This window comes from Sitophilus oryzae, unplaced genomic scaffold (assembly GCF_002938485.1).
Source record: "Sitophilus oryzae breed Bouriz unplaced genomic scaffold, Soryzae_2.0 scaffold_1440_pilon_pilon, whole genome shotgun sequence".
Classification (NCBI taxonomy): Eukaryota; Metazoa; Arthropoda; class Insecta; order Coleoptera; family Curculionidae; genus Sitophilus; species Sitophilus oryzae.
This window is the reverse complement of record NW_022146105.1, coordinates 253,582-269,868: the sequence shown is the minus strand read 5'-3', so window position 1 is coordinate 269,868 and position 16,287 is coordinate 253,582. Positions and strand designations below refer to the sequence as shown.

The 16,287-nt window shown below is 31.4% G+C and overlaps 4 protein-coding genes across 4 annotated transcripts; 1 reads left to right on the top strand and 3 right to left on the bottom strand.

Moving 5' to 3' along the window:
• Window positions 1-552: 552 nt before the first annotated feature.
• LOC115876614 (protein bunched, class 2/F/G isoform-like) lies at window positions 553-4,978 on the bottom strand. Its single transcript, XM_030892447.1, has 4 exons — window positions 4,014-4,978; window positions 3,146-3,222; window positions 2,891-2,936; window positions 553-1,872 (listed from the first exon to the last, which is right to left on the bottom strand). The coding sequence occupies exons 1-4, from the start codon at window positions 4,791-4,793 to the stop codon at window positions 1,699-1,701; spliced, it is 1,077 nt and encodes a 358-aa protein (XP_030748307.1). The 5' UTR covers window positions 4,794-4,978; the 3' UTR covers window positions 553-1,698.
• Window positions 4,979-5,325: 347 nt separating this feature from the next.
• Window positions 5,326-8,897, bottom strand: LOC115876613. The gene is made up of 6 exons (XM_030892446.1): window positions 8,633-8,897; window positions 8,067-8,565; window positions 6,592-7,521; window positions 6,002-6,312; window positions 5,637-5,935; window positions 5,326-5,577 (listed from the first exon to the last, which is right to left on the bottom strand). Exons 1-6 carry the CDS (start codon window positions 8,769-8,771, stop codon window positions 5,401-5,403), a joined length of 2,355 nt encoding a protein of 784 aa, XP_030748306.1. The 5' UTR covers window positions 8,772-8,897; the 3' UTR covers window positions 5,326-5,400.
• A 2,233-nt stretch (window positions 8,898-11,130) lies between these two features.
• Window positions 11,131-13,620, top strand: LOC115876612 (signal recognition particle subunit SRP72). The gene is made up of 7 exons (XM_030892445.1): window positions 11,131-11,367; window positions 11,427-11,544; window positions 11,598-11,856; window positions 11,915-12,105; window positions 12,168-12,795; window positions 12,857-13,377; window positions 13,430-13,620. Exons 1-7 carry the CDS (start codon window positions 11,259-11,261, stop codon window positions 13,566-13,568), a joined length of 1,965 nt encoding a protein of 654 aa, XP_030748305.1. The 5' UTR covers window positions 11,131-11,258; the 3' UTR covers window positions 13,569-13,620.
• Window positions 13,621-14,203: 583 nt separating this feature from the next.
• On the bottom strand, window positions 14,204-16,231 carry LOC115876611 (TBC1 domain family member 22B). Its single transcript, XM_030892443.1, has 3 exons — window positions 15,933-16,231; window positions 15,647-15,780; window positions 14,204-15,581 (listed from the first exon to the last, which is right to left on the bottom strand). Exons 1-3 carry the CDS (start codon window positions 15,992-15,994, stop codon window positions 14,377-14,379), a joined length of 1,401 nt encoding a protein of 466 aa, XP_030748303.1. The 5' UTR covers window positions 15,995-16,231; the 3' UTR covers window positions 14,204-14,376.
• Between the last annotated feature and the right edge of the window lie 56 nt (window positions 16,232-16,287).

Here is a 16,287-nt window from a genome sequence, read left to right as displayed (position 1 = left end):
GCAATTAGAAGTAACAACAAAGTTAAATTTCATCATCAATTTAATTTAAAGCAGAATACTAACATTTTGTACAAAAAGTGCAACTTAAACAAAAGATGTATTTTTAGAAGTGACTGAATAATATATTTCACTGCGAAAACTTAATCAATAAAAAATATATTGACCAAGGAACAGCAAGAAAATTATATTTTTCCATAGGCATCAAGGTACTGATGAATTAATTAACATTTGGGGACATCCGTTACATCAACATTTTTTTAATTTATCAATTTGTAAAGTAAATCAAAGTTTATTGGACGTGACATTTTGGTATATGTAATTTGAATGTAACCTTTTAAACGCTGAGAAATTCTTAAGTATAATTATTTTTCTATATAATAAATAAAAATTAAATGAATAATAATACGATTAATTCAGATTATCCTTTAAGATTTTATATTTATTATTTTTATCTATAAATAATAAATAACAAATTTGAAATTTTACTTTTAATTTTTTTTTTTTTAAATTCTAGTTCATGTAAATAAAACACAGTATATTTGTATAGGCCTTTTTACTGTATGATCACATTTCTTCACATAACTAATCATTTACCTGGAAGATAAAATGGAAACATATATGATAACAATTTGGTTTCATATTTGATTTTGTATTCCTTCATAATTTAAAAAATACAATATATAGATACTATAACTTTAAAGGGGGCATTTTTAACGATATTGTAGCCATAATCTGTTGGTTAGGTTATATTAGATCTTAGGAGATATTTTTATGGTTTAACATTTAGTGGTACTTCAAAATTAACAAGTTTTTTATATTATGCTTTTGATTTTATTACAAAATTAAATGCATGGTAATATCGTACTGGAATATATGTTTCATTACGAAGGCCAACAGGAAGTGTTATATTTTTTGTACAGCGAACTTTCACAATTAATTTTTATTTTTTGATTGTTGTTATAAAATGCCCCTACTTTAGTTATTATTAACGTCTAGATATATATTAGGTAAAAAACTAAAACTTGAATACTTATATAACATTGAAAAAAACACAGATTCAGTCATATTATCTAGGAATAGATTTCTAGATTGAATTGTATCAAAAATCTTTTTGTTATATGTATATATAAATCTAAATTAAAAATCTATAAGCGTAGCTTCATAACTAATAAAGGGTATTAGTATATTTTCTTTTTAGAAGAGTTTTTATTTTAGTAGAATTATTATTATTCAAAAGGACTCATCAATTTTCCTTTAGCCATTCTGTGATATACATACCTTCAAATATTTTTATATAAAAAATAAATAGCCTAATTTGAAAGTGTTATTTCTTTTAGGTTGTCGTGCCTTTTAATAAATATAATTCTACTAATGACTTATTATTGCTAACTAGGTACATTTAGAATATAAAATAATGAAAGAGAATATAAAACAAAGAATTGGAATAAGCAATTCTTTACAGCTGTGAGTTACTTGTAAAATTTAGTAAAGTAGCCAGAGAAGACATGAAAGGAAGTACATACCTAATAAAGTATTTAAATATATGATTATAGATATGATCTTCACAAATTTAGCTAAATAATGAAAGACGAGTTTGTAATACTTTTAATACTTCCTGATTATCTTCTTATATTGATTAATTTTTGTCAAGGGTTAACTAATTTTGTGAAGCTGGCTTGGAAGAATTAAATTGTATCATTAATGCTTTCTAATGTTGCCCAATGTAGCCAATACTTCTGGTGTAACGTTTGCCCTCAAAAGGTCGTTTTCATATTCTAAATGAGATATGCGTTCCACCAATTCGTTTATTTTAATTTTAAGTTCTTCAACTTCCAAGCGAACAGCAAGGGTGAGGTGATTCTTTACCACGTCCTAAAACCATTTTAATAAGCTTATGAGAGTATACAGGGTCCGGCAATAGTGTGTCGGGCATCTGTAGCTAATGGAATAAAAAACTTAAGAATTTTGTTTAATATGGTATATATGGTAATCGCTATAAATATGGTAATCGTAAATCATACAGGTAGTTTAAAATTCTATGCCAAACTTTCTAAATTATAAAATAATTTTTAATTTTTTTTTTTAATGGAACACCCTGTTGATAATTGAACATTTTTTGTATTTAAAGTATTTCAAAATTTTTAATGGTTTGGCAGCTACATGCAATATTATTTCATATGGCTCTTTCAATGGTAAAATACGAGAGAAAAATCATTGGGTCGCTTTCACAAAAATTTACTGTGGAAAATGCCGTATGGGAATATAAAACCGCAAATATCTGAGGAATTGTTAAAAATTTTGAAATACTCTAAATACAAAAAATGTTCATTTTTTAATTCACCATCTATTAAAAAATAATATACAGTGTGTTCCATTTAAAAAAAGGAAGAAAAATTATTTTATGTTTTAGACAGTTTGGCGTAGAATTTTGAACATCCTGTATGATTTACGATTACCATATTTATAGCAAAGTAAGTACAGACCATCTAAAGTAATGACCTAATATAGTTTTTATTTCAGGACAGTTCTTGTATATGTAATATTTTTTTTAAGAAAGCCCGAAAAATATATATTTTTTATTTATTTATTAATATCTCTGCAAATATCAAAATATATTTACTCATATTTTCAGATTGTGTAAAGTGATCAGAAAGAAAGCCAAAAATGCAATAATATACAGGGAATAAAATTTTTCTATTTGAAAAAAAATCATGCGACCCACTCACAATTTTTGAGCCACTGTAGAAGATAAAATATTTTCCTCTTATACATCCTCGTACATACTTTAGGTTTGCACTTAAACAAAATTCTGAAGTTTTTTATTCTAGGATCTAAAGATTCCCGACGCACTTTTGCCGAACCCTGTATATTTTTTCCACATTTTACTCACTAAGGCATGTTCGATTTTTGTATCAATTGTTGTTGAAGATGGAACACTAAAAGAAATCGAAATATTTTTAATGTTTATCGAAATAGCAGCATCTATATGTAAATATTTTGAGACCAAATAGATATAGAAAACATCAACAAGACATTAGTCAAACTAACTTATCAGTAAGAAAACTCAATAAATATGTTGTTTACTGTCTGTTACAATATATTTATATTGTTTATAAATTTGAAATCAATTCAAATAAACACTTACCAACTATTGTCATTTGAACTTGCGAGGTCGTTGTTAGTGCCTACTAAATTATCATTTTGAGCAACTGTAGGAAAAATCTGAAATAAGATTTATTACATGAATTAAGAAGACATAAACATTTGATACAAGTATGTATTTGCTATAAACAGATCTTTAAATAAATTCTGTGGTTTCAAAATTTTTATATTTTTGAGTGGTCAGTATATAGGTCAGTTTTTGTTGCCCAATGAACATACTAATATATTATCTAAGCTACTGTGTTTTAAATATCTAATTTAAAAATAAATTAAATGGGTCATTCAATTTTCTGTGAAAATTTATCATTGGGTATATATGTTAAATAATATTATATACCGGGTGGTGCATCGCTGTTGGAAACATGAAAATTCCATACAAATTTTGAACTGTTCAAATATTGGCTCCCAATACACATGGCAAATTTGGACAATTTTTGACAAACCGTTTTTTAACTGATTTAAGAAAAACTGCATTTATTTTTAAACTAAATCTGAACAGGTAACAACGCAAAACCAGCACATATCAACGTACCTTAAGTTGTTAACCTATGATTGAATACTGTCGACGCTAGAATTAGGCAAGGTTTAGGAAGTATAATTTGACATTGACAAAATTATAAGTAAAAACTAAATCTTAAATTAGTTAAAAACAGTTGATCCAAAATTGTTCAAAAGTGTTTTCACCACACCCAGACCTTTAAAAAACCTATTTACGATTTCGCTCTAAAATCAATAGAGGTGCCAATATTTGGACGGTTCAAAATTTGCATGGGATTTCCTGTTTCCAACGCCGATACACCATTTCAAAAAAAAATTGGCGTACAAAAGGAAAAAACTGAACTAATACTTACTTGTTTATTTTGGTTAGAATCTAAATTAGAATTGTTAATAACAGTCTCCATACTGTTATAACTTGTAAAACTAGCATGGCGCGTTTTTGGCAGATTGTTTTCTGACGAATATGGTCCTAGATGGTTGGTAGACAATGGGACGAAAATTGGTATATCCTCAGGCATTAATATAGACCCTGTATATAAATAGCTTGGTTGGGATGCCGTGCTCCAACAAGAAATGGATGTAACGGATGTACTGATGTTCAAGGTTGCTTTTCCTTCAGCAGATTCGTCCAAATAGTCGTAACAAGTCCATCTTCCTCTGCTGAACGGCACCATACTGGCCAACTTGACTACTCTAAACCTTCCTAAGTCGGTATTTATGTTCGACTTAGTTTTTTCAACTTTCTCGCTGGTTATGATTGGAACATGCTTCTCTGCTGAAGGTACAGCTAAATTTGCGTTGGATAGGTTTTGATTTTGGACTGGTTGTGTTGACGGTATGTTTGGTACTTGCTGATCGTCTTTAGAATCCTCCGAAAAACTCGGTGTTTCATTATCAGTCACTCTGGATATCTCATCGGTATGACTCTCGTCCAGATCATCAGCTGACTCGTCTTCCATATCATATCTAGTCAGCACTCCTGTTATTTGAAAAGAACAACTTGGTGATGTTACCTGTGACTTTTTTCTTGGTATCGGTGTGCCCCTAAGAGCGTCCTCCCCCAATCTTAAGGTCTCGCTGGTCGTTCTGTGGATCACTGTTCCTTTTTTGCTTTTCGCGGCTATACTGGCCATTATCAAAATTAATTGTTAATTAGAATATTGGAATGAAGATGTGCCGACGAAATTTAAGCGTCAAAGAAAGATAAATCGTTTGAAGCGAACTAAATCACCGTAAAAAGGCATTTTATTTAGTTACAACAAGGGTCGCATTGTGGATTTGCGATGGGGTTAGAGTTTGACGTTTTGCCACCGGCTGGACGGAGAGTTTTCCAGGCCTGCGCTGCCTCATTTTGCCGATATTTCCACTGGATTTACGGGGGTGAAAAATTAAATACCTAAACCTTCTTTAAACGTATCAAATTCAAACAGAAATCAGTTAAATATCATATGAAGAATCGACTCTTTATTTTTATATAGCTATTAAAATTAACTTTTATATTTTCGTGATTGGTATTTCAAAATAATTTTTATTTTATATCTCTGTAAATGTTAATATCGGCAATTGTAAGCAATCTGTAACTAAGGTATTATATATTTTTTAATTCATTTTATTTCAAGCGCTTGTTGAAATGGGTAAATTAATGAAAATGGTATTAAACATTTCTATTTAATTGCTTTACTGAACATAAATATTAATATAATTTGTAAATAATGAAATTTTTCTAAACTAATCTGCTTTCTATGAAATCCGATCTTCGATATTTTCCACTTTCTCACTGCTAGGCTGTTTCTTTTTGATTTCATCGTAAACTATTTCGTCTTTTTCATTTGGAATCAGCTCTTCTCTTTCGTGGAACGCCAAGCTTTGACTTCTTGGAGGCATTCTCGTTATGCTTGTGTTGAAATCTGACGCCACCTAAAAGTATTGTCAATTAGCTGCAACTTTATTGAGTATAGTGAAAACTAATAAATTACTTGTCCATTACTCTCAGTCCTTTTGTTTAATTTGGCTGTACTTTTCGTATGGTTGACTTCGATAGCGGACTTGAGAAGATCATTTTTCGAGGTCTTCATGTTTTTTGTAGCTGCACCCGAGTAGCTGCCCCTGCGAATACTATTGCTTCGAGCTCTGATAGAATGGTTTCTTCCCAGAGATGTTAAAGAACCAATTTGGTTAAATTCGACCATCAAGCTCAATCTTTCGGAACTGATCATGGTTCCTTGGTCTTTGAATTTCGGTTCGTTGTCCTTTAGCTGTTTGATCGATTCTTCGTCTAAATAAAATTAAATGGGATTAATTTTAAATTTCTTATTTGTCAACATCGTAAAATTAAATATACCCCCATCATTGACCTCTTCTTCTTTTTTCAACACGAATCTGTTAAGTAAGGTATAAGCAATGCCGGAGAAGACAGCTAGAAAACCCATTATTTGAAAACTTTGACGTATGCCGTATTTGCTGATGATGTGTCCGCCAATAAAGGAGCCTGATCCTCTTCCTATACTATAGTGGGCCATACCGCAAACTCCGATAAGCGTGGCTAGTAAATTTGAGGGTGCCAAAAGAGCACAGTATGTGGCTGCTGCTACCCACATTAAATGCACAGAAAGAGATTCTAATGCCTCAAAAGGAAAGCACCACCAAGCACTCCTAAGAGATAAAATAAAACGTTTCTATATTCATAAAATTACAAAGAAATTAATTCAAGGTAATCACAGCAGCTGTCTGTAATTTGCTTGCAAAGATCGTATCACATTTTTAAATCATATGTTACATATTTTCGTAAAAGTATTTTGGGCAAGGACTTTGCCTTGCCATCGAATTTTACTTAAATATTTTTTAATTAAAGCGCCTTTCACGTGCTCTAGATATCAATTTAAAATTATTTTAAACCGCATATAAATAAGAATAATTCTGAATGATACTTACTCTATAAAAGAGTATCCCATAAGTCTCGCAGCATGAGCAAAGAACGCTATAATGATGATATTGACATGTCCAATTTTATTTGCAATATTATCAGCGCCATACAAAAACGGCAAGCTACTTAGCGTCCCTACTGTCACGGTTACCCCTAAAAGTGAATTAGGGGCACCTAAATCCCTCAAATAGAAGAACAAGTAACTTTCAATGAAACCCCAAAGGTTTCCCAAGATATACAAGAACATAACGAAGACGACGACTTTTGGCATTTTAAAGATATTCATTAGGTCTTTGAATACGTTATCAGAGGGAAGCTTGTTGCCTAAAGGCATCATGAAAGCAGCTCCAGCTGAAATTATTAGTAATATGTCAAAGGCGTAGAATGCTGCAGAATAATCAGTGTGCCCTAGTCTCTGGCTGTTTAAGTCCATGATGTAGCCTGTCAAAGGCGAGAATATTGCCATTCCTAAACTCGAAAACAAACGTTCTTTCCCAAAATCGCCCCCGTATTTCTCAATAAGGGCTAAAGCTATCGGGTCCATGATAGTTACTCCTGCTGTCAGCATTATGGTCCCTGTGAACCTCAACAAGAAATAGATCCAGAAAGTCTTGTTATCGCTCTCTTTGTAATCTGGTGGGCAAACCTTAGGCCCGTTATGTCTGAATTGACATTTTTGCAGAATACAATCCTTCGCCATCACTTTAATACGTTGTTTTGTAACGTAGTTAGCACCGTAAACTATTCCGCCACATCGAAGGTCTAAATTGTCAAGTTCCTCAGTCTTGACACCGTATCTACGCAACATCCTGTTGCTAAATCTCTTGGATAACTCCATAACGTTTTGATCTCCTTCGTCTTCTATCTCTATACCCAATTGTTCTATGGGTTCTCCTAAGTTCGGATGCATGTCTAACTTAATAACTATGGAGGAATTACTGAAAAAATGAAATAAACATATTATTTTAAATTATTTCACATCGGATTAATATGAATGAAAACATCATCAATCACGAAATTACTAGGTTTTAAAGAACCTAAATCCCATATAAATGGCGCTAATGGTTGTATAAATCTTAGCTTCCGCGTGATGATTTGAAATAATTAAGATTTCACAAGTAAACAATGTTTGCACATTGCACATTGCTTATATTAATCGTTCTTTGTTAATTACTTAATAACGTTCACTTATTAAATCGTTTCTTTAAGAAATAAGTGCTACTTATGATGTGCGCTAAATATTTTTACGCTTTACGTGCGTGCTGTAAATCCTTTGGTAATTAGTTTTTTATAATTTAATATTAGAACAAGGCTCTGTGTTTTTGAAAGATACCTATCTGACACGTTTAACATAAGTAAAGAGTATTTATTTAATTACTGGCAAAAGTAAATATTAATATCAGAGATTATCTTTACAATTGCTTTATTTAAATATTTAGTAAGAGGATTCAGATCGTAATAATTCAATAAATAAAATTCTTACGTCCTAGTATTGTTTTTTCCAATATGGAAAATAAGATCGTCTTGTTCTCCTGGATCTAAACCAGTCTCAGTACCATTTCCATAAACTACCAAATTAGGATTCATCTGTTCTTCGTTCTTCTTCAACAAACAATGATCCACGCACATATCTAGCACTACATCAACTTCTTCTTCTTCAGGACATTCTTTGCTAGGACATGGACTCCACCAGACTTCGACGTTATTTCTTCTAGGATGCGTTATGACATATCCTGGAGGTTGAACCCTTGGAAGCTCCTGGCCGGGAATAAGAAGCAGCGCATGGTGCAGCACGGCTGTTAGAAGGAAGGAAACTATGACCACAGGTTTGTATCTTCCAAACTTGTCCACTAAGTATCCTGTTATCGGTGGAGCTAGAAATGTTGTTATGGGAAGTGAGAGGTACACTAAGGATATATCTTCCATTTTGAGACCTATATTTTGCATGTGAACTGTCAAGTATGGCACTAAAGAGGACGTTGCTGAAATATAATAAGAAAGTCAGAAAAATTAATGGTTTTCTGCGGGGTTTTCTGTAATAATACATACCTCCATAAAGAAAGAACAACGTCACTTTCAACATTATCAAGTTTTTGTTAATTCCGTAGCAAGTTTTAGTGTCTGGCTCACTTTCTTTGTCTTCTTCGACGTTTGTTCCATGATTGACTTGGGCAGCATCTTCTTTCATCTTTCACCAGCCCTTGACGATTATCAAAGTAAAACTAAAAACGCGTTCATTTATACTTTTGTATAAAAATATGGATACTTGTTTGATCAGATTAGAAATATAATGCCATGTATTTATTTTAAGATGCTTCTGTGTGTTTCCTTGCGTAGTAAGTAAATAATTTTATAACATATCGGATTTGTTTACTTCTACCATACCATCAACTATCTTATTTCTTATATATTTATTCACGCATGAATTTCTTTCAAGTTACTATGAATGAAAAGAGAGCCAATAATTGACAATTTTATGATAGATTTTAATACATACTTTACAAGCTTTATATGCTTTAAGAAAATCCAAACCTTTCAGAGCTTAAATATTGTTATTTTGTCTGTCGATCCATATTTTCAAATCTTGTATTTGTACGATTTTAAATGTTTAAAACTTATATAATAATATAAAAAATAATAAGAACTCTTGTACCAGTTTAAGTAGATAATTTTAGGCTCAAACGGTGTAGTTTAGTTCACATTTTGAGCTCGCATATAGGCAATCAAATAATCGGCCGATCGGCTCCATATAAAATTACGTTGTCATTTGCAACTTAATAATAGATTACGTTGTTATTTGAAACTTATAATAAAATATAGAGTATATTGCAACCAAAGAATATACTACGATTGCAACTAAATAATCGGTCGACCCACAATTGCATGTCAGTGCCCAGCCTTAAGGCCCCCATTCTCTGGGCGATTTTGAGGCAACCGATTTGCAGTTGAGCGATAAAATTGCTTCTAAATTTCTTGGAAATTTGGTTGCTTGGAAGGGACCATTTATAAGGCGACATTCAAGCAATTTGGTTGTCAAATCAATTTTTCTGAAAATTAATCGAGAATTTTCGATACTCTCGACATGTTGAAATCGATATTGTGGTTGCCAAGCAATCTCTTGATTTGCAGTGCGGAAGGAGAATCGGGTTGCGATTGCCAGCAATTTAAAGAGGTCGTACGAGGATCGCCAAATCAGTGGACCTCGGCAACCGAGTTGCTCAACTATTTTTATTATTTAGTACGTGAACAGGAGAGTATCGGAAATTCTTGATTAATTTCCAGAAAAATTGGTTGACAACCAAATTGCTTAAATGTCGCCTTATAAATGGTCCGTTCCAAACAACCAAATTGCCAAGATATTTAAAAGCAATTTATAACTTGGTTGCTACAAAATCGCCCAGTGAAAGGGGGCCTTTAGATATTTAACTATATTTTCCTACCTATCGCTATATTTAAGATATTTATAATATGTGACGAAACTAAAAGAATATACTAATATTACACATCTTAAGTAAGCCTTTAAATGACTCAATTATTATTAAGTCGTAAATTTTAGTTAAATATAATCTAGTTTATACAAAAGCTAATAACAAAAACAAATAAGATATTTCTGTTTAAAATTATATAAGTCTATTATAATTTTACTTGCATTATAGTAAAATTAGAGATCAGATTAAGAAGAAAATCATTAAGCTATATTTTAAAATGTGCGATAAAGTTTTACAGGCTAATATTCATCAAAAATCCACTTTATACACCTCTCCTGTCTCTCCTACACGACAGTCTATTTTAAATTGAATTGCATTAAAGAGTTTTATCATTTTGAAGGTCACATTCAAATAAATAAGTTGTTTTGCTTTCTTGTAAATCCACAATTCTTTTTTCAAATTGATAATGACTTTCTAGTTCAATCAATAAATTTCTAAGTAATATTTACATGACAAAAAAAATCAATAAAGGCATATTTTGGTTTCAAATACGCTCCGTATTTTATGTAACTGCGTCATAAACATAATCCCTATTATAAATGTATTAGTACAATTTATTTAAATATTTTGTAGTCTATTACAAAAATCTACTACATATATTTAAACCTACAGATATATACTTAGTATATTAAACTTATGTTAGTTATTAAAATTCGAAAAAAAATAATATCAGCTTCCAACCAAACCAATTCGATTTGGATTTAATTAAATAATTAAAGAGTGTTGATTTTATAACAGTCTAGTCAATATTACGGACTAGTATTTGTGAGTTAGAAACAAATTAAATTACTCATCTAGTATCTTTTAATTTTAAACATTTATAGGGTATGCGAAGCCCCTAAATCTAAGGGATGTATATTAAGGGCGAGTAAAGTCCCTAGATCAGAGCTTAGATATATCTAGGGACTTTAAGGGCGAATGCTGTCGTCGCCATCTATGAATAACAAAAGGAAACAATAGGATACAAATAGGAAACTAGTCAGTAGTAGTCAGTGGTATGAAAATTTGAAGACTTCTGTGTATGTGTATTGTGTTGAAGACGTTATTGCGTTGACCTATGACGTTGACTGTGACGTTGACATTATCTGTCACTCCTGTCAGTGAATGTAATTTTTGGTTTTTGGTTATATTATCAAGCGTAATGAATTTAATATAAGTTATTAAAATTTAAATACATAACAGGAAATATGAGTGAAAAAACAGCAAGAGAAAAGACAATAGCAGCTCATTATGCAGAACTGAACAAGTACGGTGAAAATGGAGAGTATGAACGTGCTTTGAAGACAGCAAACAAAAGTAAATTTGAATCCTCCTGGTTTTAAAACATATGGATTTTTAAATGTGTACTTTATTAGTTTTAGGCGTCGCACCTCATGAATTCTTAGCATTTTATTGTAAAGTAGTATGTCTTTTGGAATTGTCAAGATTTGATGAGGCATTAACTCAAATTAATAAAAACCCTGAATATCTACAGTAAGTTTATTATCTCTGTAACGTGTTTACTTCTACTAATAATCTATTTTTAGGAATCTTGTTTTTGAAAAGGCTTACTGTTACTATCGTTTAAACAAATTAAATGAGGCTCTAAAAACCATTGAATCTAATGATGGTAACTTAGATTATCGCACTAAAGAACTAAAAGCGCAAATTTTGTATCGCTTGGAACGTTACACAGATGCTTACTCAATTTATCAAGAAGCAGTAAAAAATACTGATGATGAATATGAAGAAGAACGCCTTACAAATCTTTATGCTACGATGGTGTACTTGGGTTCTGATAAAATGGTATTCCTCCTAATAAATACGATTCAAAAATGTTCTAAATTTGTTAAAAACATTTTAGGATAATTTTGAAGAACTAAAAGAGCCCACGTATGAATTGTGTTATAATAAGGCTTGTATGCTGATAAATTTAGAAAATTTCTTAGAAGCTGAAAAGAAGTTAAAGCAGTGTGAAAAAATGTATTTGGAAAAGTTGGAAGAAGATGATGATATCACCGAAGAGGAAGCAGATATTGAATTAGCCTTGATTAGGTGTGACTATTATTTTATTGTTGGATATTTAGGTATATAAATAAGTTCTTTTTTAATTTTAGGTTGCAATTGGCTTTTGTTTATCAAAAACAAGGAAGAATCAAAGAAGCTCAAGCTTTATACACATCAAATCTGAAATTGAAATTAGAAGACATCGCGCTTCAATCTGTAGCAAGCAATAACATAGTTTGCATCAATAAAGACCAGAACCTGTTTGATTCGAAAAAGAAAATGAAGGTTGCGTTAAATGAATCTTTAGTCTATAAACTACCATCTCTTCAAAGAAAACATATTAGTTTTAATAACGCAATTTTAAATTATTACATCAATCAGACAGAACAATGTGAAAAGATATGCCAAGATATCATTTCGAAATGGCCAGAGCTAGCTGCTAACGTAAATGTACTTAGAGCATTTAATCTTGTTAAGGTAGAGAAAATAGATGAAGCTGTTGCTTTGCTAGAAAAAAATGTAAATTCTGATAAACTGTATATTAATCTGTGCATTGCTCAGTTGTATTTAATTATGGGAAATAAGCTAGAAGCTTGTAAAGTCCTGGAGAATATTGGGGAAGAAACTTACAAACCTGGCATAATTGGAGCATTAACAACACTCTATTTAGGTATAGGTAATGAATCTAAAGCATTGGAAGTGTTTGAAAAAGCTGTTGAGTTTTATAAGAGGAATAAGGTAGGTTTTATATTTATCTGTATCAACCCTATGGTAAGTGTTTAAATATCATTAATTTTAGGTAGAGTCTGGTGATTTGTCTGTATTGTATAAACAAGCAGCTGCTTTTCATATTAGAAATGGTCATCCTCAAGTGGCTGCAAATAGCCTAGAAGAGCTACTATTGGTAAACAAGATAGACAAAAAAATTTCTGCTGAATTAGTGCTAGCTTACGCTCAGTTTGATAAAGATAAGAGTTTAAAACTAAGTAAAGATTTGCCTTCGGTCAAAGAACTATCACAAGGCCTTGACCTGGAAAGCATTCAAACTCTGGCTCCTGTTGCAATCAAGAAAAGTCCAGGCGTTAAGCCTGATTCTCAGCCAGGAACACCTAGAACAGAAGAAAGTAAAAAAAGGAGGAACAAACATAAAAAACGCAAAGGGAAACTGCCTAAATATTACGATCCTAATGCTGAGCCAGATCCAGAAAGGTGGCTGCCAAAATACGAGAGGACGGGATACAGGAAAAGGAAGGATAGAAGGAGTAATAAGGATGTTATTAAGGGATCTCAAGGAACATCTTCTGGCCAATCAGAGCAATAGTAAGATCAGAAGATTGTTTATGTTTGTTAGCTTAAATATTTTTTTTTCCAGCGATTTTTCGTCTAAAAGGATCGAAGATTATTCTAGTAGCCCAGCAAATACAGTTAGCCCTTCGCCAAGGGGGGCGCACAATAAACAGCAAGCCCATCAGAAGAAAGCCAATCAAAAGAAGAAAAACAGGAGACGGTAATTTAGTAGGTTTACTTGTTTATTACTTAATAAAAATATATTGCACCCCATAACACTTTTTATTTATGCTTCCTCTAGATTTTAATTTTGTTCTTGAACGGAAAATTTAAATACAATTTTTCAGCGGGCTGGTATTAATGGTTGCATATCCATCAACGGAATATTAAATTTCTTATTTTTAAACTAGTTGAAGCCTGGCGCATCCGCCACGACATCAGAAAAAATACTTTTTATTTTTTTTTTAATTAAATGAAAAACAAAAAATCCGACGAGGACAGTTTTTAGAAGAGCCAATTAGCTATCTTTTAGTAAAAAAAGCAACTTTCTAGAGCAAGTCGTTACTTCAGTAGAGACGACACAGATAAACATTAGCATTTTATATATATTGTAGATTGAAAGTAAGATTAACTTATTTTTTATAAAATGTGTCAGTATAATTATTTAATTTGATAATAGCAGTCTATAATTCTGATATCTTTAATTACATTAAGATAATATAAGCTTGATATATGTTTATAGAATACTTGTTTCTTATAAAAAATAACCTACCTAACAAAAATAATTTTAAACCCCATATTTTGTAGGAATAAAAAAAACATATCCTTTTTATTTGAAATCTAATTTAAAAAAAAAAGATTTTCATTCATTATATAGTTTAATAAAATTTTGTCGTTACATTACCATCTTTCTCTCAACAATGCTAAATTTACAATATAAAAATATCCGAAGTTATATTTACACTTAATGAATAAATCTATCTTTAAATAAAAAAAAATAAATGAATGATAACATTTATAACTGTTAAAAACTCAACTCTCACTGGCGTTACGAGTATGACAACTTAAATGATTGGGGGCATCTGCGAACATAACTTTTAATTTGTACGCTTCAGCAACTAATAAACTTATTTCTGAACTAGTCCAAGACTGTGTCGGAAGATTTTGTAATAATAACAGTAATCCCTGAAAATCTTTTTCTCGCAATAAGTCTTCTTTCCAGTATAACAAAAAAGCAGCGCAGACATATAAATAAAATGTAGAGAAACAGTCGTTTTCAGCTAAATATGTATCCCATAGCCTTATGGTACACCTCAATGGTAATTCTCTAGTTAGAAGATTATTCAACCATCTGAATGAAAATTGTAAATAGCTAATATTGTGCTGCTTCAAGTGTTTGTGCAAATTCTCGTCTACTCTGTTAATTAATTCCTCTAATTGATGGACTTTCTTCTGAATACCAATTTGTGCAAAGACATAATTGTCTTGGATTCCATCAAGAAATTTAGATAGGCACCAGAATGAATCAGCCTCTATAATTTTCCTTTGGTCCTCATCCAAAGTATCTACATTATAAGTTTCAAAGGGTTTGTTATCAGGAATAAACTCTTGCAGAAATACAACGAAAAAAGGCGTGACTAAATCATTTATTCCCTGTACATAGCCTGAGGCAGGATGTCTAATAGACCAAATAAAAAGAATTCTTTCAAACATGATCTGCACAGTTTTTTGTTGAAATAAGGCAATTGTTGGATTCATTCTAGGAACATCAATGTTAATTTGATGCTGAATATCACGGTTGACCTCATCATGTTCAGTGTAATAATACTTTTCAACTAAAATCCAGTAGTCCTGCCTCTTTCTCTCAAGGACCTCATTGCGTCTCTCTAAATTAATAGGTAAGTATCCAGACAATAGTCTCCATGTTATTCCTCTTACTTTTACTGGAACTCCAGACCAGCTTAATTTACATAACTCTGGCAGTGAAGGAGAATTAGCTAATAAATTTTCAAATCTTTCCAATTTTAATTCATTATCTTCTTCTTGAGGAGGATTAGAGCAATGTAATTGTAAGGGTCTGCCAGGAATCCTGCTTATTCTCACTACTTCAGCATCATGAATTATTTGAGTATCACTTAAATTTTCATTTGATGATCTTCTAGTTTCTGATGTAATTCTATGAGTATTTAACACGTTTAAAGCGGCGGATTCAGATACTTTCTTTGATATTTTTGTATCTGTAAAAGTATAAAATATGGATATAAAGGCGACACTATGTAGTTTTATGCTAGTGTTTACGCACTCTTCAAACCTGAACAGAATTCGTCATCGTCCATGGCCCATGCATCACTTACTGAGGCTTGAAAGTCTTGAAACGAAGTGGATCCTTGAGGTTTACTTCGACTATTTGTTTTTGGGTCCCTTTTTGGGCTTGGTCTAAAAATTTAACAATAATAAGCCAACTAAATATCATCGATTTGATGAAAATTCAATTGGTTAAGATTTAGTTTTTGTCTTCATACTGGTAAAATACAGTTAAAAGACAAAATAGCCAATTATGACCATCAAAAACCGAATCTTTGTTATACCTTCCAGGAACGTTTTTAATGTTTTTCTTCCAGAAGGAAGTCTTATCGTGGTCTCCCTCCATATCTCAAATTAGTTATATTACAGTAAATATCACTGAATTGTCCATAATTCTTTTAATAACAACATAGTTTTCTTATTTGGATCAGAATTACCTACTTTTGATTTTTGAGGTTAGAAGAAAAATTCGGGGAGTTTGTAATGATCCGCGTCCAATTGTCATTACAATTTTTGAGCTTTTCTAAACTAAAATTATGTAGAAGCCTAAGTATAATTAAACTAATAATCAAACAAAATTGTGGAAAAGATAAGTAATTTTTATCATATTTCTAATTTTATCAATTATTATTAAAATCT

Excerpts from the sequence above, each read along its gene's own strand:
- LOC115876614 (XM_030892447.1), bottom strand. The coding sequence starts at position 4,793 with ATGGCCAGTATAGCCGCGAAAAGCAAAAAAGGAACAGTGATCCACAGA. Across the intron at positions 2,937-3,145 it reads AGTTCAAATGACAATAGTTG|TGTTCCATCTTCAACAACAA; the intron begins GTAAGTGTTTAT and ends GATTTCTTTTAG. Across the intron at positions 1,873-2,890 it reads CAAAAATCGAACATGCCTTA|GACGTGGTAAAGAATCACCT; the intron begins GTGAGTAAAATG and ends AAATGGTTTTAG.
- LOC115876613 (XM_030892446.1), bottom strand. The coding sequence starts at position 8,771 with ATGAAAGAAGATGCTGCCCAAGTCAATCATGGAACAAACGTCGAAGAA. Across the intron at positions 8,566-8,632 it reads GTTGTTCTTTCTTTATGGAG|CAACGTCCTCTTTAGTGCCA; the intron begins GTATGTATTATT and ends ATTATATTTCAG. Across the intron at positions 5,936-6,001 it reads AGAAGAGGTCAATGATGGGG|ACGAAGAATCGATCAAACAG; the intron begins GTATATTTAATT and ends AATTTTATTTAG.
- LOC115876612 (XM_030892445.1), top strand. The coding sequence starts at position 11,259 with ATGAGTGAAAAAACAGCAAGAGAAAAGACAATAGCAGCTCATTATGCA. Across the intron at positions 11,545-11,597 it reads AAAAACCCTGAATATCTACA|GAATCTTGTTTTTGAAAAGG; the intron begins GTAAGTTTATTA and ends ATCTATTTTTAG. Across the intron at positions 12,106-12,167 it reads ATTGAATTAGCCTTGATTAG|GTTGCAATTGGCTTTTGTTT; the intron begins GTGTGACTATTA and ends TTTTAATTTTAG.
- LOC115876611 (XM_030892443.1), bottom strand. The coding sequence starts at position 15,994 with ATGGAGGGAGACCACGATAAGACTTCCTTCTGGAAGAAAAACATTAAA. Across the intron at positions 15,781-15,932 it reads ATTAAAAACGTTCCTGGAAG|ACCAAGCCCAAAAAGGGACC; the intron begins GTATAACAAAGA and ends TTAAATTTTTAG. Across the intron at positions 15,582-15,646 it reads ATTCTGTTCAGGTTTGAAGA|ATACAAAAATATCAAAGAAA; the intron begins GTGCGTAAACAC and ends ATACTTTTACAG.